General features: G+C 69.2%; 7 protein-coding genes across 7 annotated transcripts; 3 read left to right on the top strand and 4 right to left on the bottom strand.

The window, feature by feature from the left end:
- Positions 1 to 300: 300 nt before the first annotated feature.
- On the bottom strand, positions 301 to 3,166 carry EPO (erythropoietin). Its single transcript, XM_068998949.1, has 5 exons — positions 3,088 to 3,166; positions 2,321 to 2,457; positions 1,943 to 2,029; positions 1,276 to 1,440; positions 301 to 940 (listed from the first exon to the last, which is right to left on the bottom strand). The coding sequence occupies exons 1-5, from the start codon at positions 3,098 to 3,100 to the stop codon at positions 815 to 817; spliced, it is 528 nt and encodes a 175-aa protein (XP_068855050.1). The 5' UTR covers positions 3,101 to 3,166; the 3' UTR covers positions 301 to 814.
- Positions 3,167 to 5,368: 2,202 nt separating this feature from the next.
- On the bottom strand, positions 5,369 to 6,371 carry POP7 (POP7 homolog, ribonuclease P/MRP subunit). The gene is given in 3 exon segments (XM_068998943.1): positions 5,369 to 5,756; positions 5,758 to 5,976; positions 6,247 to 6,371. Coding segments are annotated over 3 exon segments (615 nt in total). The 5' UTR covers positions 6,354 to 6,371; the 3' UTR covers positions 5,369 to 5,467.
- A 421-nt stretch (positions 6,372 to 6,792) lies between these two features.
- ACTL6B (actin like 6B) lies at positions 6,793 to 11,158 on the top strand. Its single transcript, XM_068998960.1, has 14 exons — positions 6,793 to 6,830; positions 7,210 to 7,286; positions 7,495 to 7,660; positions 8,036 to 8,136; positions 8,212 to 8,309; positions 8,612 to 8,706; positions 8,891 to 8,997; positions 9,414 to 9,503; positions 9,778 to 9,839; positions 9,920 to 10,034; positions 10,280 to 10,360; positions 10,452 to 10,547; positions 10,816 to 10,902; positions 10,989 to 11,158. Exons 1-14 carry the CDS (start codon positions 6,806 to 6,808, stop codon positions 11,067 to 11,069), a joined length of 1,281 nt encoding a protein of 426 aa, XP_068855061.1. The 5' UTR covers positions 6,793 to 6,805; the 3' UTR covers positions 11,070 to 11,158.
- Positions 11,159 to 12,075: 917 nt separating this feature from the next.
- Positions 12,076 to 15,677, top strand: MEPCE (methylphosphate capping enzyme). The gene is made up of 4 exons (XM_068998944.1): positions 12,076 to 13,339; positions 14,134 to 14,352; positions 14,952 to 15,078; positions 15,407 to 15,677. The coding sequence occupies exons 1-4, from the start codon at positions 12,158 to 12,160 to the stop codon at positions 15,457 to 15,459; spliced, it is 1,581 nt and encodes a 526-aa protein (XP_068855045.1). The 5' UTR covers positions 12,076 to 12,157; the 3' UTR covers positions 15,460 to 15,677.
- A 73-nt stretch (positions 15,678 to 15,750) lies between these two features.
- On the bottom strand, positions 15,751 to 17,024 carry PPP1R35 (protein phosphatase 1 regulatory subunit 35). Its single transcript, XM_068998946.1, has 4 exons — positions 16,704 to 17,024; positions 16,260 to 16,485; positions 16,070 to 16,182; positions 15,751 to 15,981 (listed from the first exon to the last, which is right to left on the bottom strand). The coding sequence occupies exons 1-4, from the start codon at positions 16,785 to 16,787 to the stop codon at positions 15,817 to 15,819; spliced, it is 588 nt and encodes a 195-aa protein (XP_068855047.1). The 5' UTR covers positions 16,788 to 17,024; the 3' UTR covers positions 15,751 to 15,816.
- Positions 17,025 to 17,067: 43 nt separating this feature from the next.
- TSC22D4 (TSC22 domain family member 4) lies at positions 17,068 to 18,588 on the bottom strand. The gene is made up of 4 exons (XM_068998945.1): positions 18,143 to 18,588; positions 17,972 to 18,066; positions 17,699 to 17,747; positions 17,068 to 17,412 (listed from the first exon to the last, which is right to left on the bottom strand). The coding sequence occupies exons 1-4, from the start codon at positions 18,473 to 18,475 to the stop codon at positions 17,218 to 17,220; spliced, it is 672 nt and encodes a 223-aa protein (XP_068855046.1). The 5' UTR covers positions 18,476 to 18,588; the 3' UTR covers positions 17,068 to 17,217.
- Positions 18,589 to 18,738: 150 nt separating this feature from the next.
- On the top strand, positions 18,739 to 22,538 carry NYAP1 (neuronal tyrosine phosphorylated phosphoinositide-3-kinase adaptor 1). Its single transcript, XM_068998956.1, is given in 10 exon segments — positions 18,739 to 18,786; positions 18,867 to 19,012; positions 19,669 to 19,819; positions 20,295 to 20,530; positions 20,690 to 20,889; positions 20,891 to 21,545; positions 21,628 to 21,662; positions 21,664 to 21,775; positions 22,113 to 22,348; positions 22,350 to 22,538. Coding segments are annotated over 8 exon segments (1,782 nt in total). The 5' UTR covers positions 18,739 to 18,786; positions 18,867 to 19,012; positions 19,669 to 19,670; the 3' UTR covers positions 22,509 to 22,538.
- Positions 22,539 to 22,987: the final 449 nt, after the last annotated feature.

The raw sequence follows: 22,987 nt of genomic DNA, 5'->3' as shown, positions 1-22,987 counted from the left end.
CGTGGCCGAGAGCGGCACCGCCGGGTCCTGGCGCCCGTTGGCCGAGCTGGACACTGAGCGGGGAGTTTTGGGGGGGGGGGGTCCAGGGTTTCAGAGGGGCCGCGGGTATTGGGGAGGGGGCCCGGAAATTGGGAGATGAAGAGCTTGGGAGTCCCGAAGTTTGGAGGTGACGGAGTTTGGGGGGCCAGGGGATTTGGGGGTCCCGGGGGATTCGGGGGTCCCGGCGGATTTGGGGGTCCCGGGGGATTTGGGGGTTCCGGATTTGGGGTCCCGGGCGCAGCTCTCATAAATACTCTCATGTTTGCATTAAGTTACATGGGGGGGTTCAGGGGCGCTGTCTCCCCTGAGTGACAGCTGTCAATCAATCACCCGCAAGGCCTGGGCAGCCCAGGGCGCTCAGGCGGGAGGAGGATGATTGACAGCTGTCAATCACCTGCCGGCACGTCCAACGTGCCGGGGGGAGGGGAGGGGTTGCTGTCGAGCGACGGCTACTGATGCTGATGATTGACGGCTGTCAGTCCTCATGATTGACAGCTGTCTGTGCTGCTGATTGACAGCTGCTGCGGTTGGTGGTGACTGACAGCTGACAGTGCTTGTGATGATTGACAGCTGTCAGTCCCGATGATGGAGGGCTGTCTGTGATGATTGGCAGCTGTTGATGATGACTGACAGCTGCTGATGACCAGCAGCTCTCTGTGTTGATTGACAGCTGTCGGTGATTGACAGTTGCCGACTGTGAGTGGCCACTTTACGCGATGATTGACAGCTGTCGGCGGTGATTGACAGCTGTCTCCGGCAGTGATAGACGGCCCGATCACCTCGGGCAGGCATCGGCCAGGAAGAGCCGGACCTTCCCCCGCAGGAAGCGGCTCAGGACCCCCAGGAGCCGGGGGAGGGTCTGGACCCGCACCGGCGCGGGGGGCGAAGGGGGGGGCGGGGCCTGGGCGGGAGGGGAGGGGTCAGGAGCCTGCCAGCGACCCCTCCCCGGACCCCCCAAAACAACCAAAAATCCCCAAAACCCCACCGGACCTCCCCAAAACCCCCAAAACCCCCAGACCAGAGCAGGGCAGGGCCCACCGGGAGCCCCTCCAAAACCCCCCAGAACCCCCCCGAGCCCCCCAGACCGCCCCATGATTGTCCCAGAACCCCCCAAACCCCCAAAACCCCCCAAACCCGCCCGTACCGGCGCGGGCAGCCCCCGCAGCATCCGCACAAGACCACAACACCCCCAGACCCCCCCAAACCCCCCCCCAAATGCCCCCCAAAGCCCCGTACCGGCGCGGGCAGCCCCCGCAGCAGCCGCGCCAGGCTCCGCGCGGCCCCGTAGGCGCGGTCGAGGCTCGGGCGCACCCGGGGGTCCCGGAGCAGCTCCCGCGCCCGCAGCACCGCGGCCGCCAGGGCCGCCTGGCCCCCGGCCACCTCCTGCGCGCGGGACCCCGCCTGGCGACACGGCGGGGGGTCAGGGGACAGCGGGGGACACCCCCTTCTCCCCGGCTTTCCCCTGGTTTTTTTCCCCATTTTTCCCCGATTTTTCCCCCTCCATCCCTCCCCATTTCTCCCCATTTCCCCCAGTTTCAGCCCATTTCTCCCGGTTCCTCCCCATTTTGCCCAATTCTTCGTTTCTCTCTACATTTTTTTTCCTGTTTCCCCCCATTCCTCCCAATTTCTCCTCATTTCACCCAGCTCTGCCCTGTTTCCTCCCCCCATTTTCCCCCATTTCCCTGGATTTCACCCCATTTCTCCCCATTTCTCTCTGATTTTGTGCATTTCTCCCTGGTTTTCCCGAATATTCCCCATGTTCCCTCATTTCCCCCCACTTCTTCCCAATTTCACAAGACTCTGTCCCATTCTCCCTCCCCACTCCCCCCGCGTTTTTCCCAATTTCCCGGGATTTCCCCCCATTTTTCCCAAATTCCCAGGTTTTCCCCCCATTCCCACTCACGTCCAGGCTCCGCCAGAGGTTAAAATTGACGCCGGGGTCGGGGACGGCCACGGGCTCGGGGAGGTCACAGTGGGGGCCACACCCAGCCTGGGGGGAACACACGCGGTGAGACCCCCGCCACGACCCCGCGGGGGTCCCTGAGCCCTCCCTGGGGTCCCCCGGTGTCCCCAACCCCTCCATGGGGTCCCCAACCCCCACTCAAGGAACCACTGTGGTGTCCCCAACCCCTCCGGGGGTCCCCGTGCCCCCCACCCTTGTCTCCAACCAGTCCAACATCCCCAGGGTGTCCCTCCCACGATGTCCCTGTGTGCCCAAGCCCCCCCGGGGGTCCCGACCCCCCCTCATTACGGCCCCCCCGCTGTCCCCGTGTCCCCTCACCGCCCCCCGCTCGGCGTCGCGAGCCTCCAGGATGAAGCGTTCGATCACTCGGGGGTCGCAGAGCGAGGGGGGGCCCTCGGGGGGGGGCTGGGGGCGCCCCGGGACCCCCAACAGCAGCAGCAGCAGCGCGCACAGCCCTGAGGGGGGCATGGGGGGGTCAGGGACCCGCTGGGGACACTGGGACAACTGGGGACAACTGGGGAGCCCCCTCCCCGCGGGGATGGGGAGGCTCGGGACCCCCCGATCCGCGGGGACCCCCCAGCCCCGGGACCCCCGGGATACCTGGGTGCCCCCCCCAGTGCCTCCCCTCCCGCCCCCAAGAACGTTCCCAGGGATGTCGGGGACTCCCCGCCCACCTGGTGACCTCAGGGACCCCCGAGTGACCGGGATCCTCTCGGACACCTGGGACCCCCCACCCACGCGGTGTCCCCAGGACCCCCCACTCTGCTGGGAGCCCCCCCCACCTGTGTCCCCGCCAGACACCTGAGCGCGCCGGACACACGTGGGGACCCCTGGACCTCCGACCCCTCCCGGCCACGCGGGTCCTCCACGCTCCCCCGAGACCCCCAAGCCCCCGGCGACACGCGGGTCCCCACCCGGGTGCCCGTGGCCCCCCTCGCCCGGTTCCGCCGCACACGTGGGTGTCCCCACCCTGCCCCGCACACCTGGATCCCGCCCGCACACCTGGGGCACTCCCACCCCCCTCCCCGCGATGTCCGAGCCCCTCCCCAACCCTGCGCGGCCCCCCCGGGACCCCCCCCTCTCACCCGCCGCCCCCATCGCCGGCTGCTCATGGCACGGGGGTCCCTGGTGGCCCCGGGGCTGTGGCCGTCCCCGTCCCGCGTCCCCCGGCCCCGGCCCCGGTTAATGTTTGATCCGAGGGGCCGCGGGGCCGGAAGGGCCCTTGGGGGGGGGGGTTTCCATCCGCTCCCCCTTCGCCCCCCCCCAGACCGTCGAGGAAAAGGCCGCGCCGGCCGCCGCACGTCGGCCCCTGGCCACGGGCCACCCCCGGCCCCGGCCACGGCGCCGGCCAGGCGGGGGGGACACGGCGGGGGGGACACGGGGATGGAGAGCTGGGCATGGAGGGGTGGGAATGGGGGACATCGGGGGGACAAGGGGGGGGACACGGGGGTGACATGGAGATGGGGACCTGGGCATGGAGGTGTAGGAACAGGGGAACACGGGGGGACACGGGGGGGGGGGACACGGGAGGACATGGGGACGGGGAATCGGGGATGACGGTGGGGGACAGACGTGGGGACAGGGGGACCCGGAGTTGGGGAGACACGGGGACAGGGATGGGGGGACAGAGCTGGGGACGTGGGACACGGGAAAGCAGGATGGGGGGGACACGAGGACAGTGTCCTGGGCACGGAGGTGCGGGATGGGGACGGGGGCGGGGGGACACGGGGACCTCGGGATGGCGACGGAGGAGGGGACACGGAGACGGGGGCACACGGGGATGACAGAGTGGGCGTGGAGACGCACGACGGGGACGGTGACATCGGGATGGGGGGACAGGGATGGGGACACAGACACGGGGACACGTGGCTGCGGGTGAGGGGACACGGCCACTGGGATGGCGCAGGGACACGGGGACACCCCCGCGGGGCCGTGGGACCGCGGTGACACGCGCGCGGTGACACACGCGCGGTGACAAGGGGACGCGCCAGGCCGGGGGATCCCGGGATCCCTCGGGCCGGCGGAAGCGGCCGAACAATGGGGCAGCGTCACTGTCGCCGTCACTGTCCCCGTCCCCAGCGCCACCGCGGCCCCGGGGGCGGCCCCGGGGACCCCCGCGGCCAGGAGGGGGGACACGCCGAGGGGAGGGGACGCGGCGGATACGGGGGACTCGGGAGAGGAGCCGGGGGACCCAGGTGACACGGGAGGTGACACGGGGGACCCGGGAGGTGACGCGGGCCCCCTGCCAGGCCGTACGTGCGGCTCCGCACAGCCTGGCCGCAGGTCCGGCGCCAGCGGGGCCAAAGGGCACCCGGGGGCGGGGGGACGGCGACAGTGACGTCACCAACGCCGTCGGGTCCCCCCGTGACACCAGGGTGTCCCCCGTGGCACCCCGGTGTCCCCCCGACAGGGACTCCCTGGGAACGAGGGCTGCGCGCCTGGGGGTCCCCCAGGTCACCTGGAGTCCCCTCTGGTCTCCTGACGCTCCCCGGGCGCCTGGCAGTCCCTTTTGTCACCTGGGTGTCCTTTCATCACCTGGGTTCTCCTCATTTGCCCACCCCCCGTGGACGTCTAAGTGTCCCCAGTGTCACCTGGACCCCCCCACATCACCGAAGTCCCCACATTTCCTCCCTGGGGTCCCTCCTTGTCACCTGAGTCCCCCTCATTGTCACCTGGACTCTCTCCCTGTGCCCCCCCTCCTATCCCCCATTGTCACCTGGGAGTTTCCTGTCCCAAATGTCACCGATGACGCAGAGGAAACCCCAGCCCAGCCCCCCCAAATCCCCCCAAAACCGCCCAAGACATCGCTGCTGCTGCCACTGACTTTATTTTGGTGTCACGTCCCCGTGTCTCCCCCAAATCCCCGAGGCTGCTGCAGCGGGGGGCTCAGGGTGACATCGAGGGGCTTGGGGGCATCCTGGTGGCCCCAGATCGTAGTGGTCCCGACCCGCTGGTGGCAGCTCAGTGGCCTCGAGCCATTGGTGGCATCGTCCGTGTCCCCAAAACGTCAGTGGCTCCAGGTCACAGCGTCCCCGTGGCCATCGGTGACTCGTGGTGGCCTCAAACTCTTGGTGGCATCTCAATGTCCCCAAGTCCTCGGCAGCTTCTGGTGGCCCCAGCTCAAGGCGGTCTTGACCCATGGGTGGCCCCGGTAGGTTTTGGTGTCCCCAGGGTGTCCCCAAGACTTTCTGTGGGGTCCCCGCGGCCGTGACAGACCTGGGGGGCTCCCGGAGGGGGCTTTGGGGTATCCCCGTGACAGTGATGGAGCCCAGGACAGCTGGGGGACCCCCCGCATTTTGGGGACCCCCACAGACTTTGGGGGTGGCCTCGAAACCCTCGGGGAGCCCCCGAGGACTTTGGGGAAGCCCCCTCCACTCCTCGGGGAGCCCCCCCAAAACCTCGAGGAACCCCAGGTCTTGGGGAAGCCTCCCAGGGGAGCCCCCCCCGGACTGCGGGGACTCCCCCTCAGGCGCAGGGGGCCTCCCTGCAGAGTCGGATGTGAATGGCCGAGTTGTGCCGGGGGGGGTCCCCGTCCTCCCCGTCCCCATCCCCATCCTCGTCGCCGTCGCCCCGCGGCGGGGGGGCCCCGCGGTGGCCGCGGGGGGGCCGCAGGGGCACGGAGGAGGTGCTGGCGTGGAGCCGCAGGGCCCCCCCGGCCCCCGCCTGCAGCTGCAGCGCCAGGTTGATGGCGCGGGGCACGGCCAGGCCCAGCCCGTGCAGCCGCAGCTCCCCGGGGCCCCCCCCGGGACCCCCCCCCGGGACCCCCGCCCGGGGCCAGGAGCCGCTGGCAGCGCCGCAGCTGCGCCCGGAAGTCGGAGCGTGACGTCACGAACACGTCATTGGTGCCGGGCCCGGCGGCGGGGGGGAGCCCCGGGGGGGGGCGGGGGGCCGGGCCCCGGCGGCGGCGGCGGGAGGGGGGCCCGGGGAGCCCCCCCGGGGGAGGAGACGGAGCTGCGGGGCGGCCCGAGGACATTCTGGGGGGGGGAATGGGGAGGGGGCGTCAGGGGTGGATCCCGAGCCCCCCGGGACCTCCCCCACTCCCAACGCCCCCAGGGACGCCCCCCCCCCGACCCCGTAACCACCCCCAGACCCCCCTCCCCCGAAACCAACGGCGACACCCCCGGGCCCCCTGTAGCCCCCCGTGGGGCCCCCAAACGCCCCCTGGGATCCCCCAAACACCCCCTGACCTTTGATCCGCACCAAAGACCCCCGGGAACCCCCCCAGTCCCCCCCTCCGTCCCCACCTCGCGCGTCCCGCGCCGCCGCCGCTTCCGCTCCGAGGCCGCGCCTCCTCCAAAGCCACGGCCCCCAAAGCCACACCCACAACAAACCGCGCCCCACCGGGCAGCATTTTGGGGGGTTTTGGGTCTTTTTACGCCGAACGCGGAGGGGCCCCCTCCCCTCGCACGCGCTCCGCCCCCCGAATCCGCCATTTTGGGGCTTTTATTCAGCAAAACCTTTAATTCACCCCTCCCCTCGCAATGGGCACGGGGGGGATCGGGGGGCTTCAGGTAGGAGGCGCTTAGGGGAAACCGCGCCCCCTCCCCCTCAGGCCGCGCCCCACGCCCGCAGCGAGCGCGGCTTGACAGCCCGAGCCACGCCCACAAATGGGAGGGGTCGCGTCCCACAGAACGCGCCCACCAACAACCGCGCCCCCTCCTTTTTGACAAAGGGCCGCGGCCCCTTTAAGCGCCGCCATTGTGGCCGCAGCCAATCGGCGCGCGCGCCGCACAGCGGGCGCTGATTGGCCGCGGGCGAGGCCCCGCCCCCTCGGCCGGCGCTGTCCCGGTGCTGAACGCGGCCATGAGCGGCGGCGTCTACGGCGGCGGTGCTGGGGGCGGGGCCTCGGGGGGGGCGGGGCCTCGGCTCGAGGGGAGGAGTCTCACCGGGGCGGGGCCAAGGCGCGGGGGCGGGGTCAACGCCGGAGGGGCGGGGCCAAGGCGGGGGGCGGGGGGGCCAAAGGGGAATGGGGGGGGGGTCCCCGGGGGTTTTTGGAGGGGGGGGGGCTCGGTGTCGTGGGTGGGGGACTTGCGGGTTCAGGAGGGTCACGATGTCCTGGGGGGGTCGTGGTGTCACTATCCCCCCCCCAACGGGGGATCCCGGAGGTTTTGTGGGAGTCGGGGGGGGGGGGGGTCCGGGGGTTTTCTGGGGTGGTCGCATTGTCCTGGGGTGTCCCGGTGTCACCATGTCCCCTATTCCCCCCCCAGATGAGGTCGGGGCACTGGTGTTCGACATCGGCTCCTTCTCGGTCCGGGCCGGTTATGCCGGCGAGGATTGTCCCAAGGTCAGTGTCACCACGTCCCCTCCATGTCCCCCACCCATGTCCTTGTTGCCCCCTCCAGACAGACAAGGCCACCATGTCCCCAGCATGCCATCCCCACGGCTAAGGTGTCCCCAGGGCCACCTCCAGGCCATTGTCCTCATCGTGGTGACAATGCCACCATCCCGGTGTCCCGCCACGGTGACGTCACCGAGGTCACGATGTCCCCAAGGCGGATTTCCCCACCACGGTGGGGCTGCTGTCCCCGGACGAGGTGTCCCTGGAGCTGGACGGGGACAAGGACAAGAAGGGCGGGAAGGTTTATTACATCGACACCAACGCCCTGCACGTGGCCCGCGAGGGTGTCGAGGTCTTGTCACCCCTCAAGAACGGCATGAGTGAGTCTGGGGACGGCAGGGACACTGGGGACAGCAGGGGACATGGGGGAACATTGGGGGGACAGCAGGGATGGGGGACATTGGGGGAACACATGGGGAACAGTGGGGATGGAGGGGACATGGGGAGAGAGCAGGAACAGCATGGGGACATTTGGGGACGAGGGGGAAGAGCAGGGACATTGGGGACACAGAGAGACACGGGAGGACATTGGGGGACATGGGGGGACAGTGTGGGAACACCCCAAGGACGTCCCTGCGGAAAAAGGGGACGCGGGATGGGGACACCCCCCAGGGCCACAGGGGCACCCGTAAGGGCCATCTCAGGGGTCACCTGATGTCACCCGCCCCCCGTTTGTCCCCCCCCCCCGGTCCCAGTCGAGGACTGGGAGTGTTTCCAGGCCATCCTGGACCACACCTACGGCAAACACGTCAAGTCGGAGCCAGGGCTGCACCCGGTGCTCATGTCCGAGGCCCCGGTAGGTGCCACCCCTGGGGCGGGGCTGGGGGATCGGGTGTCCCCCTGAGTGCCCCCAATGTCCCCTGCGCCGCAGTGGAACACCAGGGCCAAGCGGGAGAAGCTGACGGAGCTGATGTTCGAGCACTACAACATCCCGGCCTTCTTCCTCTGCAAGACGGCCGTGCTGACTGCGTATCCCCAGCGTCACCCCCGGTGTCACCCCCGTGTCACCCCCAGTGTCCCCTCCCCCTGCAGTGCACCCTGGTACCCTCCTGTGTCACTCCTGGAGCCCTCAGGGACTTCTCTGTGCCATCCCCAATGTCACCCCTCAGGGACCCCCCCGGGGTCACCCGTGGAATCACCTTCCCCCGTGCCACCCCCAATGTCACCTGTGTGACCCAACCCCCTCGCTGGGGCTGCTGGGTGTGTCCGGGGGGCTTGGGTGGGTGGTCAGTGGGGGTCCCCTCCCTGTTGTGGCCCCTTGACCGGTGCAGCTTCGCCAATGGGCGCAGCACGGGGCTGGTGCTGGACTCGGGAGCCACCCACACCACGGCCATCCCCGTGCATGATGGGTACATCCTGCAGCAAGGTGAGAGCACACCTGGGGCAGGTGAGAACACAGCTGGGGCAGGGGAGGGGCACCGGGGACACACCCAGGAGACACCTGGGGAAGGGGAGAACACACCTGGGACCGGCGGCCATGCGCAATGGCCACGCCTCCCAGCCACGTGGGCGCACACCTGTCCCAGGTAAGTCCTCACCTGTCCCCGCAGGCATCGTGAAGTCGCCGCTGGCCGGGGATTTCATTTCCATGCAGTGCCGGGAGCTGTTCCAGGAGCTCAACATCGACATCGTGCCCCCCTACATGATCGCCGCCAAGGTGGGCGTGACCGGGGTGGGCGTGACCAGGGGGTCAGCCAATCAGAGGGGAGAGAGGCAGGGTGGGGCCAAACTTAAAGTTCCTCCAATTTCGGGGTGGGGTTATCCCTTAGCTCCACCCCCTTTGGAGAGATAATTAGCCCTTAGCTCCACCCCCTTTGGAGAGATAATTAGCCATTAGCTCCACCCCTTTTAGAGACCACACCCACACGGGGCGGTCCTATCATTTGCCCCACCCCTCGGTGACATCACCCATAGACTCCTCCTCTTACCCCACCCCCAGTGGAGGCTCCACCCCTTTCATTAAGCCACACCCCCTTAGCATCATTAAGCCACACCCCCTTAGCATCATTAAGCCCCTCAAACCACCCCCCTTTGGGGCTTGGCCACGCCCCCCGGGACCCCCCCTTCTCCCAGGAGCCGGTGCGGGAAGGGGCCCCCCCGAGCTGGAAGAAGAAGGAGAAGCTGCCCCAGGTGTCCAAGTCCTGGCACAACTTCACCTGCAATGTGAGTAGGGGGGATTTTGGGGGGCCCTGACAGGGGTTTTGGGGGTCCCCACCCCCTTTTGGGGGAGTCCCGATAGGTCCTGGTTTGGGGGGGGTTGTTTGGTCCCTTTTCATTGGTGTTTCCCACCCCGTGCCCCTTTATGAGGGGGAGGTGGCCCCAACACCTGGGTCTATTTTTGGGGGGTTTCTCAACCCTCTGTGTCCCTTTTCGGGGGCATCCCAAACCTCTCTGTCCCTTTTCTGGGGGTCCCTGAGTCCCTTTTTTGGGGTCCCAGGAGGTGATCCAGGACTTCCAGGCCTCAGTGCTGCAGGTCTCGGACTCCCCCTACGATGAACAGTGAGTTCTGGGATCTTCGAGGGGTTCAGGGACGAATTCTGGAGGGGGGAGGACCCCAAAATCTGCTGTTTTCCCCCCAGGGTGGCGGCGCAGATGCCGACGGTTCACTACGAGATGCCCAATGGGTACAACACCGACTATGGGGCCGAGCGGCTCCGCATCCCCGAGGGGCTCTTTGACCCCTCCAACGTCAAGGTTAGGGAGTCTTGGGGGGTCTCTGAGGGGGCTCAGGGGTTTTGGGGTCCAGGGGCTTTTGGGGCACCCCCATCCCCTGAGTTCTGAATTCCTGAAAGGCTCTTTAACTCTTCCGATGTCAAGGTTTAAGGGTTTCCAGCGGGGTTTTGGGGCTCCCAGGGGATTTGGGGATTCCCATGGGGAACAGGGAGGTCCTGGGGGGGGTCCCGGGGTTTTGGGGACCTCCTGACCCCTCCTTTCCCCAGGGCCTCTCAGGGAACACCATGCTGGGCGTGGGACACGTGGTCACCACCAGCATCGGGATGTGTGACATCGACATCCGGCCGGTGGGTCCTGGGACTGGGGGGGTCCGGGGGGATGTGGGGAGCAGCAGGGACACCCCAAATCCCGCTGGTCCCCTCCCTGTGTCCCCGCCAGGGTCTCTACGGCAGTGTCATTGTCACCGGGGGGAACACGCTGCTGCAGGGCTTCACCGACCGCCTGAACCGGGAGCTGGCGCAGAAAACTCCCCCTGTGAGAGACCCCGAGTTCGGGATTGGGGGCGTTGGGAGGGGCTGGAGGGGACCCCAAACTCTCCTTGGAAGGGACCCCCTGAATTTGGGATGGGGGAAGCTGGGGGGACCCTAAACCCCTCTGAGGGACGTTTGGGGGGTGGGGGGGACACAGATGGGGCCTCTGGGTTTCTCCCAATTATCACCAGTCACTCTCAGTTGCCACCAGTGGTTCGTAGTTGTCCCCCCAGTGATTCCCAGGGGCTCCCAGTGACCCCCCCCTTTCCCAGAGCATGCGGCTGAAGCTCATTGCCAGCAATAGCACCATGGAGCGGCGCTTCAGCCCCTGGATCGGGGGCTCCATCCTGGCCTCGCTCGTGAGTCTAGGGGTCCATGGAGAACCGGGGGGATCCCCCAACCTGGAACCCCCCAAAAACCCTGAAAACACCCCAAATTCCCTCAGGGCACCTTCCAGCAGATGTGGATCTCCAAGCAGGAGTACGAGGAGGGCGGGAAGCAGTGTGTGGAGCGCAAGTGCCCCTGAGGGGGGTCCTGCCCCTGAGGGGGTTTGAGCCCTTGAAGGGGAATAATGGGGAAAAAAAACCCATTAAAATCTGCAAAACCCACCTGAAACCGTCTCTGAGGTGCCTCTGGGGTCTGGTGGCAGCGGGGCTTAACAAGAGTTGTTTACGTGAGGAGCTGCAGGACTTTTACACCAATTCCGGCGGTTTTTGCCTCAAGACGGAGCGCGGGCGGCGCTTCCCGCCCGGCCTCGGTCACGTGACAAGGGGGGGCCGGGAAGAGCGCGGGAGGCACGTGCAGGAACGGGGCATTGCGCATGCGTAAGATCACGTGACAACTGGGAAGGGGGGGAGAGAACGCGGTACGTCCCGAGCCCGGCGCGAGACATTGCGCAGCTCTCGCGAGACGCGGCGGCGCCGCCCTGCGACCGCAGCAGGCACTGCGCGCTGTTCTCGCGAGAGCCGCGCGCCCGAGCCGTGCGCCCCGTTACCGGGCGGGTGGGGCGGGGACGGAGGGAGCCAGTTCGGTGACGTCACGAGCGGAACGGTGACGTGAGTACGCCGCCGAGGGACGGAGGAGACAGCGGCGCTGGAACGGGAGTGGGTGTGTGGGAAGAAGGCACTCGCACTGAGCACGCGCAACCCCGGCACGGACTCCAACTGCCGGCAACCCCCGCGCGCGCGGGGAGGCCCCCGCGTGGGGCGCCCTAATCCCGCCTGCTCCGCCTTCCAGTGGCCCACCCTGTCCCTTCCCGCACCTCTCCCTTTCCCCAAACCTTCAGCAGGATCTCCCCCAGCTCCCTCCCCACCTGCCCCGCCCGCCGTTCTCTCGCGCTCTCCGCGCAGGCGCTCGTTGCGGCCACCCCAAGCTCTTCAGGCCCCCTCTCTCTCCCCGCGAGCCGTTATTGGCCGCCGTGCGCCCCGCAGCCGCTCCCATTGGCGGCGCGCGGCCGCCCCTGCCCCGTTTGTGGGCGTGTCCTTGTTTAGCCCCGCCCCTTCCCTATATAAGCCCCGCCGGGCCGCCGCGGCGCTGCCATCGCGGGCGGGAGGCGGCGGGCGCGGAGGGTTAGCGCGCGCGGCTTTTCCCCGCTCCCCCCTCCTCCGGCGGCGCATGCGCGGGGGCGGCGCGGCGCAGCGCGCAGGCGCGGGCCGGGCCGCCATGGCGGCGGCGCCTGAGGCCTTCCTGGTGCCGCCGCCGCCGCCGCCTCCTCCCGCCGCCGCCGCGGCACCCCCGGGACCCTCCGACCCGCCGGAGCCCCCGCGACCCCGCAATGGCCTCCGCGCCGCGGGCGGTGGCGGCGGGAAGCGGCGCAGCAGCTGCGGGGCGAAGCAGCCGGCGTGGAAGCGGCGGCGCCGCGCGGCCTCGGAGTGCGGCCCGGTGCTGCCGTCCGAGTTCCTGCTCGGCGGGAACATCTTCGACCCGCTCAACCTCAACAGCCTCCTGGACGAGGAGGTGAGCCGGGCGCTGAACGCGCGCACCCCGCAGTCGTCGCCGCTCCCGCAGCGCGGCCGCGACCCCGTGGAGATCCTGGTGCCGCGGGACATCACGGACCCGCTGAGCCTCAACGCGCCGGGCGAGGGGCTGCGCTTGGCGTCCCCGGCCAAGAGCGCGCGGCGCCGGCACCGCCACCGCGGGCAGCAGCGGGGCAACACCGCCAACGCCGCCTCCGCCAGCACCGCCAGCACCGCGCCCGGTGAGGAGCCCGCCCGCCCCGCCGAACCCTCCGCCGCTTCCACCGCCCCGCCGTGCCCCGCCGCCCTCCCCGCCCCCGGCCGGCACCGCAAGCGCCGACGGACTTGCAGCAAATCCGAGGGGCCTCGCCCGCCGCCCCCTCCCGCTGCCGAGAAGCCGAAGCCCCCCGGGAAGGCGGCGCAGCGGCCGCGGCACCAGGTGCGCAAGTTCCAGTACGGGAATTACTGCAAATACTACGGGTACCGCAACCCGGACGTGGAGGACGCGCGGCTGCGGGCGCTGCGGCCCGAGTGGTTCGCGGGGAAGGAGGTGCTGGACGTGGGGTGCAACGTGGGGCACCTCACGCTGAGCATCGCCAAGCGCTGGGCGCCCGCCAGGGTCGTGGGGCTGGACATTGACGGGCGGCTGATCCGCTCAGCCCGGCAGAACATCCGCCACTACCTGTCCGAGGGGCTGGGGGCGGACGGCGACGCCGCGGGGGGGGCCAGGAAAGGCTTCCCCGCCGCGCTCTTGGCCAGCCGGGGCCCCATCGCCGCCCCGCAGCTCCCGCCCGACGGGCCCGGGGCCGCCGATTTCCCGCACAACGTCGTGTTTGTCACGGTGAGTGCGCGGGAAGGGTTGGGGAGGGGGCGATGGAAGGGTCTGGTGGGGGATTTGGGGCTTAAGCAGAGTTCTAGGAAGGTCTTGGTGGATTTAAAGGGGTGACAAGTGTGGAGGGGCTTGGGATGGGTTTTGGATGGTCTTAGTGGGTCTGAGGAAAGTTTTAGGAGGATCTTGGTGGGTCTAAGGGTGTGACAGGTATGGAGGGCTGGCGAAGGTTTTAAGAGGGTTTTTGTTGGGGTTTTGGGGGTTTTATCGGGTTTAAGAGGACTAGAGGAGCTAAGAAGAGTTTTTAAAGGATTTTAGATAGGTTTGGGGGGTTTTGGTAGGCCTAGAGATGTAACCGGGGGGGTTTGGGGGTCTCCAGTGAGTCTAGGGGTATGTCTTAGATGTGTTTGTAGGGTGACAAGTGGCATAGGGGGATTTTGGGGGGGTGTCGGATGAGTTCCAGGCTCTTGATGGGTCTGAAGGGGTCACCAGGGGGTTGGTGTGGGACCCCCCCCATTCCATCCTTGGGGTCTGTTTGGGGCAGCTCTGGGTCTCAGTCTGGGGGGATCCTCAAAACCCCTGAGTGGGGGTTCAGCGTGTGCCCCGCAGTGTGTGCCCCCCAAATAACTGGGTGGGACTCAGAATGTGTCCCCCACCCTCCAAAACTCCTCAAGGGGGTTCAGCTTGTACTCCCCAAAATCCATCAGCGGCTACCCCAAATCCCCTCTGTGGAGCTCAGCGAGTGTCCCCCAAAACTGCCTCAAGCCCCCCCCCCAAAACCCTCTCCCGGTGCCCCCCACTCCCAGGGGAACTACGTCCCGGAGCGGGAGGAGGCGGTGGGGGCCCAGCGCCCCGAGTTCGACGTGGTGCTGCTGCTGTCCCTCACCAAGTGGGTGCAGCTCAACTGGGGGGACGAGGGCCTCAAGCGGCTCTTCCGGAGGGCGTTCCGGCACCTGCGGCCCGGCGGGATCCTGCTCCTCGAGCCACAGCCCTGGGAGTCCTATCGGAAGCGCAAGGGGCTCACGGTGAGTTTGGGGGGGGGCGGTATTGGGGTCGTGGAGGGGTTTGGGGGGGGGGTTCTGTTGCTGGAGCCGCAGCCCTGGGAGTCAAATTGCAAATGAGAGGAGCTCATGGGGAGTCACTGAGGGGTTATAAAGGGGTCTGGGGGTCACTGAGAGGTCTCAGGGGTCACAGGGGGGTTATAGACGGGTTTGGGGTGGTCAGCAAGGAGTCTGGAGGGTCACAGAGGGGTTATAAAAGGGTCTGGGGGCAATCTTGGGGGGGGTCTTGGTTTGGCAGGTCAGTGACGTTTTAGGGAGTCTCTGGTGTTGTGGGTGGGGTTAAAGGAGGTTTGAGGGAGTCACAGGAGAGTTGTGGGTCAGAAATGGATTTTTAGAGGGTTAAAAGGTGCTCCCTTGGACTCAGCAGGGCTTGGCGGGGGTTAAAGGGTGTCTCAGGTGGGTTTTGGGGGGTCTTGGGGGGGTGTCCATGGGATTTAGGAGCATCATTGTGGGGTTTGAGGGGATCGGTGCATTTAAAGGAGCTGAAATGGAGGGAATCTGTGAGTTTTTGGGGGGCTCTGAGGGGGGTTTGGCGTTTCTGTGGGCTCACCCCTCATTCCCAGGAGACGACGTACCGGAACTACCAACGGATCCGGCTGCGGCCGGAGCAGTTCCCAGCCTACCTGACGTCCCCCGAGGTGGGGTTCGAGCGCTGCGAGCTCCTGGGGACCCCCCAGCACAGCTCCAAAGGTGGGGGGGGCCCCACGGCTAGGCTGCACCCCAAATCCCAGGGGCGGGACCCCAAATCTCAGGGGTTTTTTTGGGTCGGGGGGGGTGCACCTGGTTTGACAGAAAAGGAGGTTCTGGCAGGGGGGACACCCCAAATTGGGGGTTTGGGGTCACCCGGAGATTTGGAGGGGTTGGGAGTGGGGGAATCCGAGATTGGGTTTGGGGGGGAGGAGACCTCACATCCGGGGGGAGTTTGGGGCTGGGGGGATACCTGGGGTGTCTTGGGGTCCAGTAGCAGGGTCAGAGATTTGGGGGCCCCCTGACCCAATCCTCCTTTTCTCCCCCCCAGGCTTCCAGCGGCCGATTTATCTCTTCCACAAGGGACGAGGTGACGCCCCCTGAGCCTCCCCTGGAACTCCCCCCCGGTCTGGGGGGGCCCTGATGCTCCCGGGGTGGGGGAAGGGGGGGTTGCTCCCCACCCCACCAGATGCCAAATGGGGGGAGGGGCTCTGTTTGCCCCCCTCCCCCCAATTTTTGGGGTGTTCCCTCCCCCCCCCCCGGCGTTTGCCGTGGTTTGCTCTGTGCGAGGGGGGGCCCCAGAATAAAGGAGGTGATTGGTCTGCGGGGGGGGTCGTTTTTTGGGGGGTGGGAGGCTTTAAAGGCAGGGGAGCAGGGGTGGTCACACACCCCAGCAAAAGTCACAAATAATGGTTTATTTTTTCGGGTAAAAAAGGGGTATTTGGGGCAGTTGTTCCCCCCTCAGCAACCCTCCCACTGCTGCAGCTTCTGATACATGGCAAAGGCGGCTCCGGGGGGGCGCGGGAGGGCCCGGGGGGGCTCGGGGGGGTTGGGAGGAGGCAGCCAGGGCCACCCCATCCCCCTCCCCGCAGCCCCTGCCAGCACCCCCAACTCCGGCCCGGGCACCTGGGGGGCAACAGAAAAAAGGAGGGGGTCCCATCAACACTGGGGGGATGCAGAGGGGAATTTGGGGGGTGCGGGGGTCGGGTCTCACCTGTGGGGTGGGCACGGGGGTGGCCGGGACCCCCCTGCGCGGCCCCGGAGGGGGGGGCACGGCCAGGCTGACGAGGCCCCGGAAGAGCCGCTGGGCTTGGGGCACGTTCATGGCTAAAAAAAAGCGGGATTTGGGTTAAACCAGAAAAGCGGAGGGGGGCCATGACTGACCCCTCCCTCCCCAAACTGACCTGCGGCCGCCGCCCCGCCCAGGGCGCTGCGAGCGGCGAAGGAGCTGCCCAGGAGCGCGGCCGCGGCGCGGGAGGCGTCGAACGGCTCGGGGGGGGCCCCGCCGGGGACCCCCCGGCTGCTGTGCAGGGTGGGGGTCGCCAGGGGCAGGGGGGGCGGGCCGGGGACCGCCCCATCCTCATTTTCCTCTTCCTCATCAGGCACCGCGGGGCTCAGCGCGAAACGCACCTGGGGGTGGGAGGAATTGGGGTGACTGAACCCCCCCCCGGCTGCGGTTTGGGGTGTCCCGTTGTGTTTCGGGGGGGGTCCCACTGCCCCCCCCCCCTCAGCCCCCCTCCATGCCAGGGCCGCTCCCGCTGTGTTTCGGGGTGCCCCGTCCCCTCCCAGGCCCCGTCCCGTTCCACACCCCCGGTGTTTTGCGGGGTGTCCGTGTGCCCCACCCCCACCTGGCGGTTCCCCCCTCCGCGCCCCCCCCGCCTCAGGATCCCTCCGGGCGGCGGCGGCGGCGGGGGGACCGCGCGCGGCCTCATGGCGGCGGAAGCCACGCCCCCTTCCGCCACTGGCCACGCCTCAAACGCTGACCTCACAAAGATGGCGGCGTTACCCGCCTCTCTGACCTCTCCATCATGGCGGACGCCACGGCTACCGGTGGCCTCGCCCTTCTCAATATGGCGCCGGGGCCCTCCCTAACGTGGCGGCGCCTCACAAGCCGCGGGTTCGAGCCTCTCCTTGGCCCGGAGCTGCTCTCACCCCTTTATTCGCCCCAAATTCACCCGAATTTCCCCCCAAATTACCACGGCCCCTCCCCCGTGCTGTAAAAATCGCGGCTTTATTAAAAAAGGCCCCAAATTGCGCAGGAAGGGCGAGAGAGCTCAGTGCCACTCCGCCCCTTCCTCCCAATAAAGCAGCAGCGGTGCACCAAGTGTGGACCCCCTGTTCGCCCCGAGAACCCCCCCGAGCTCAGGATGGCCCAGGGGGCGGCCCGGGGGGCTGCGGGGACCGCAGGCGGGCGAGCTGCTGTGGGGTGGCAAGCGCCCGGAGCAGGCGGTTCTCCCGCTCCAGCGCCGCGCGCCGCTCACTCAGCTCGCGGATCTGCTCCCGCAGTGCCTCCACCTCCTCCCGCACTGCCAGCAGCAGGTGGGACTTCACCAGGTCCTGTGGGGAGAGGTGTCAGGTCCCACCCAGAGCACCCTACGTCCAGGACCCACATCCTACATCCAGATCCCACAGCTGCCCACACAGGCCAGTTATGACCTAACGTCTCCCTCCCAGCACCCAAATCTCACATCCAGCTCCCATAGCCGCCATATCGCTTAGTTAGGACCCAAAGCCCCCACATCCTGGTCCTACAGCTCCCATGGGGACCCTGAGCCCTCTCGCCCCTTTCAGGACCAACACCTCACCCCGGGATCCCCAATCACCAATTTCCCCGGGATCTCACCATGGCCCTCTCAATCTTGTTGTCGATGGCGGTGACACCGCTGCCGGCGCTGGGATGGAGGGGGGACAAGGATGGTATCAGACGGACAGATGGACACCGCTCCTCCCCCACCTCGGACACCTTAGGTGAGTGGGGGAGGGGCAGAGCTTCCCCCTCCCCCCCCCCGTTTCTTTCTTCTTTTCTGTGTGGGGGAGGGGAACTCGCGCCCCTCCCTCGCACCTGGCCCGGCCCCGCCCCAACCCGGAAGCCCCCAAACCGGAAGTCCTGCCTCACCCCTCGTCCTCGCTCTCCTCGCCAGCCAATCCCAGGCGCGCGCTGAGCTCAGCCCCGCCCCCTGGGCGTGGCGAGGGGGGTTTTGGGGGCAGCGCCTGTAAACAAAGGGAATTTAGGGGGATCGGGAGCGAGGTCATCGTGGCCCCGCCCAAGGAGACCCCGCCCCCTCACCTGCTGCACGAGCTGCGCGAAGGCCCCGAGAGACCGGGGCTGGTGGGGGGCGGCGATGGCCCGGGGGGCGTCCAGCGACACCGGCACCCTCCCCCCGCCTCCGCCGCCTCCCCGCGGTGAGGCGTCCCGCTCGTAGAAATCGCGGCAGAGCCACCGGCCCCGCCGCAGCACCTCCCCCGGCGACAGTAAGCGAACGAGCCGGAACCGGGACCCGCTGGGGCTGCCGGAGGAGGACGAGGAAGAACCGGTCGCGGCGCCGGAGGCATCGCCGGGCGCGGTCCCGCTGCCGCCGCGGACGCTGGTTATGGCGAAGCCGCTTTTCTTGCGGCTCATGGGGGCGGCGGCGGCGGGAGGAGGAGGAGGAACATGGCGGGGCCGGCCCGGAGCCGTTACCGGCGGCGGCGGCGGCAGAACCCGGAAGTGTGAACCGGAAGTGATGTTGCCCCTTAAGGCGTTACGGGGCCGCCCCAAACCGCGCCTCCCTCATAAAAAACCACGCCCTCACGGCGCGCCCTTGCGCCACGTGACTTCTCGGCGCTCCGCGGGTCCTCCGCGCCGCCAGGGGGCGGCAGCGCCGCCGCGGCGCGTCCCGGACGCTGCGTCAGCGCCAATGGAGCGGCGCGAGCGGGAGGCGGGAGCGGCCGGTGAGGGAGGAGGGGAGGGATGGGGGTGGGCCCGGGGCACCCCCCGCGCCCGGTGACCACCCGCTGCCCCTCCCCCGCAGGCCGCTAGAGCACCCCCCGCCATGGGCCAACGCCCCCCGTGAGCCCCCGGCCCGGGCCCGGCCGTGCTGGCGGCGGTGGGGGGGGGGGGCGCGGCGGAGGAATTTCCCCCCCCCCCCCAACCCTGGGACCCCCGAGAGAGCGACAGGTAACGAGGGGCGGGGTGGGAGGAGGCCGAGCGCCCTGAGGGGGAGAGAGGAGCCCGGTGTCCTGGTGGGGTGGGGGGACCCCGGACCCTGGATCCTGGGGGGTGGGGGAAGTGATAGAGGGACCCCAGGATTGAGAGTAATTTGAGCGTTTGGGTGGGGAGGAGGAATCTTGGGGTGCTGGGGGGAACCGGACGGGTTTGAGGGATCCCCAGCACCGGTGTGAGCGGAGGGAGCCGGATGCTCGGGGGGTTCACAAGCGTTCGGATGGGTTTGGGGTACCTCGGCATCACCGCGGAGGGGTCCTCGTGTGGTGCGGGAACCCGGCGGGCGGGGGTGCAGGGGGACCCCAAGATCCCTTTTGGGGGGGTGGAAGTGTAGACGGACTCAGCCTCCAGGTGGGGAGGGGGGTCCTGGGAGGGGACTGAGGCGTCTGGGGGGGTTTGGGGCGGGCGGGCATTTGGGACCCAACGAACAAGTGGGGGCTGGGGGCTTGGGGATCGCGGTGGGCACGGAGATGTGGGGGTCCGGGTGGGGCGGGGAGGGTCTCAGGACACGGGGTCGGGGGGGCTCTCAGGACCAGATTTCGGGGGGCGGGGGTGGGTGGGGGGGGGTCCCCGGTCCGGGAGGGGGCGGGGTCTGAAGGCCCCGCCCCCAGCCATGAGCGCCCCCCCGCGGTCGGAGCTCGCCGCCGCCGCCGCCGCCCTGCTGCGCCTGGGCGAGGAGCGCCCCCCGGCGGCCGCCATGAACCTGCTGCAGCGCAAGGGCCGCCCCGAGTGGCGCCCCCGCGAGGAGGAGCCGCGCAAGGGGTGAGGGGACAACGGGGACACACGCTGGGACCGCCGTGGGAGAAACCCCCCCAAGACCACCCTGGGGGGAAACCAGTACCCCTGGGACCACCCTCGGGGGACACCGAGACCCCCACGACTACTCTGGACCACTCGGGGGGGACACTGGGATCCCTCCAGACTGCCCTGGGAGGTCACCCCACCCTGGGAATTCCCCTTGCAGGACCCCGACTCACCCCAGGGAAACCTGGGACTTCCACCCCTTTCCAGAACCCCCCTGCAGAGAGCTGCAATGGCCCCCTGCACTCGTGGGATGACCCCCAGACCCACGGCCCACTCTCTGCACCTCAGAACCCCCGAAGATGGGGGACCGCAGTTCCCCCCTGTACCCGAGTGCCCCTGCCCCAGGGGAGCCAAGTCCCAGAGAATTCCTGAGTGGGTCAGGGAGTCTCCAGAAATTTTGGGGTCGCCCTGACCCGCTGTGTCCCCTCCTCAGGGTCCCCAAGGCGCGGGACGGGGGGTCCCTGCGGCGCCCACTGCGCGTGGGGTTCCTGACCCTGCCAGCGCCGCAGGAACGTGGCCCCCGGCCCTGCGCCCCTGGCATGGCCCCCCGCTCCCTGTCCTGCCACGCTGTGGGGCTCCCGGACTCGGGGGTACCCCTGCGCCCCCCTGGGCCCCGCACCGGGCCCCCCGAGGGCCGGGGGCTCGAGGCACCGCCCGCCAAGAGAGGTGGTGAGTGGAACACTTGGGGAGTGCTTGGTGGGGCTGGGGGGTGATGGAGGAGGTGGGGGTGAGGGGGCTCAGGGCGGTGTGGGTGGCAGGGAGGGGTCACGAGGGCTTTGAGGGGGCAGGGAGGGCGTACCACCCCCCTGACACCCCTCCCTTCCCCAGGCACCCCCCGGGGGGGCTGCGTGCGGCAGACGCCTCCCCTGAAGCCCTCGCGCAGCCCCCAGACCCGGCTGTCGGCCGGGGCCCCCCCACCCCCCCTGGCCGAGCAGGGGGAGGGGGAGGAGCCTGTATACATCGAGATGGTGGGGGACGCCCGGGGGATCCCGGGGACGGATCCCCGGCGGGGGGGGCCGGGAGGAGCACCCCCCCCCTCCCGCCGAGGAGCCCGAAGCCATTTATGAGGAAATGAGCTGCCCCCTGCCCGCGGGGGAGGGGCCGGGACACGCCCCTTTCCAGGGACACGCCCCATTCCACGGACACGCCCCCCATGCTGCCCACGCCGCTTTCAGTGGCCACGTGCCGCACTCTGGCCACGCCCCCTACACCGGCCACGCCCCCTACACCGGCCACGCCCCTTTCTCTGGTCACGCCCCTCACGCCGGCCGTGCCCCCTTCATAGGTCACGCCCCCTTCTCCGGCCCCGCGCCCATCCCCCCGCCCTTTCCCAACCTTCTCCCGCCCCGCCCGCCCCCGCTGGCCCCGCCCCCCGAGGGCGCCTCGCGCCTGCCGCTCCCCTCGCGCCGCGAGGCCCCTCCCCCCGCCCGCGCCCGCAGCCACTCCACGCCCCTCCCCCCGCACCACGCGCCGGGAGGGGCGGGGCGCGAGCGCGGGGGGGCGGGGCTCGGGCCGCTGCCGCTGCCGCCTTCCGCCGAAGCCCCGCCCCCCGGAAAGCGCCCGCCCGCCTACGAGAGCCTGCGGGGGGGCGTGGCCTCGGGAGGCCCCGCCCCGGCCCGCGAAGAGGACCCGCCCTCCCGCCGAGGGGGCGGAGCCTCCTCCCGGCGCGGGAAGGAGACCGAGAGTGAGTGACAGGGAGGGGGCGGGGCTTGCGGCGGGGCCGGGCCCCATGGGCGGGGCTGACTCCCCCTCCCCCCTTTTCGCAGAGGCGCCGGAGCCCCCCCGGGAGGAGCGGGGGGGGGGCGGGGGCCGTTCCCCCCCCCTCGGGGATCCCCGTCCGGGCCGAGGGGCCCCGAGGACGGCCGGGACCCCCCCTTCCCTGCCAGACCTTCCCTGCCTGCGGGAGACCCTCGGGTACGTGTGGGGTGGGGGCCGGTGTCGGGACATGTCGCGACACACCGAGCGGGCGGGAGGAGATTGCGGGGCAGATGGGGACACTGGGGGGACACGGAGGAGCACGGGGAAATGGGGGGGGCAAGAGGTTACCTGAGGATACCAGGGGGGCGTCATGTAGAGCGACATGGAGGGGCATCCTGGGGGGAACGGGGACGTTTACGGGGGCAGAGAGATCTTGGGCGGCCGCAGAGATGGGGACAATCTGAGTACCCTCTGTCCTGCAACGCGGGTGACACCGGGGCGGTGGCAGGGCGGTGACACCGTGTCCCCCTGACACACCCCTCCCCATCCCCAGAGCTCCCCGGGGGTCCCCGCCTGGGCCGCTCCGCCTCCACCTCGGGGGTGCGCCAGGCCGGGGCCCCCCCGTTCACACGCGGTCCCCCCTCATCGCGCCCCCTCTCCGGAGGGGTCCCCGGCGGGGGTCCCGGGGGGGGTTTCCCCGCCGCCCCCCGGCCCCGGGACGGGCAGCTGCAGGAGGTGATCGACCGAAAACGCTGCGTCTGCACCGAGATAAAGGCGCGGGGGGGGCGGGGGGGGGGGGCTGTGCAAGCAGGACAGCCTGCCCCCCCTGCCCGCCCCCCCCGCCTGGAAAGGGGGGGCCGCTCCCGAGGGCCGCCCCCCACCCCCGCCGCCTCCCGGCACCCCCCCGGCCCGCCGGCCCCACGCCGTGCTCTGGGACACCGCGATCTGACCCCCCCGGGGTGCCTGGAGCACCCCAAATCCTGCCCCTATAACTTCGGGGGGTCCCCAAAATCATGGGGGGGGGGCTCCTAAAGTGGGGAGGGGGGGCGACACGGCTGGGCCGGGTTGGGGAGAAATGGGGGTGGGTATTTATGGTATGTTGAGCCCTCCCGTAAGTAACGGGGTGGACACGCTCCTCAAACAAAGGGGGGAGGATGGAAAACAGCCCCCCCCGGGGTAACAGGGAGGGACCCCAAAAAATGGGGGGAAAAAACAACCCCAAAAAGTGGGGCGGGGTCGAGCCCCTCATTAAGGGGGATTAAACCCCCCCAGTGCGGGGGGGCTTCCACTAAGGGGGTCTCGAGCCCCAATATCGGGGTACAGCTCCCCTTGTGAACTAAGGGGGTCCCTATAAACGGGGGGTAGAACTCCCCAATAAAGGGGGGTTCACCCCTCCCTAGGGGTGTCCAGCCCCCCCGAAAAAATGGT

Source organism: Aphelocoma coerulescens, unplaced genomic scaffold, assembly GCF_041296385.1.
Source record: "Aphelocoma coerulescens isolate FSJ_1873_10779 unplaced genomic scaffold, UR_Acoe_1.0 HiC_scaffold_193, whole genome shotgun sequence".
Classification (NCBI taxonomy): domain Eukaryota; kingdom Metazoa; phylum Chordata; class Aves; order Passeriformes; family Corvidae; genus Aphelocoma; species Aphelocoma coerulescens.
The sequence above is the reverse complement of the archived record's forward strand: the minus strand, read 5'-3'. Positions and strand labels throughout refer to the sequence as shown.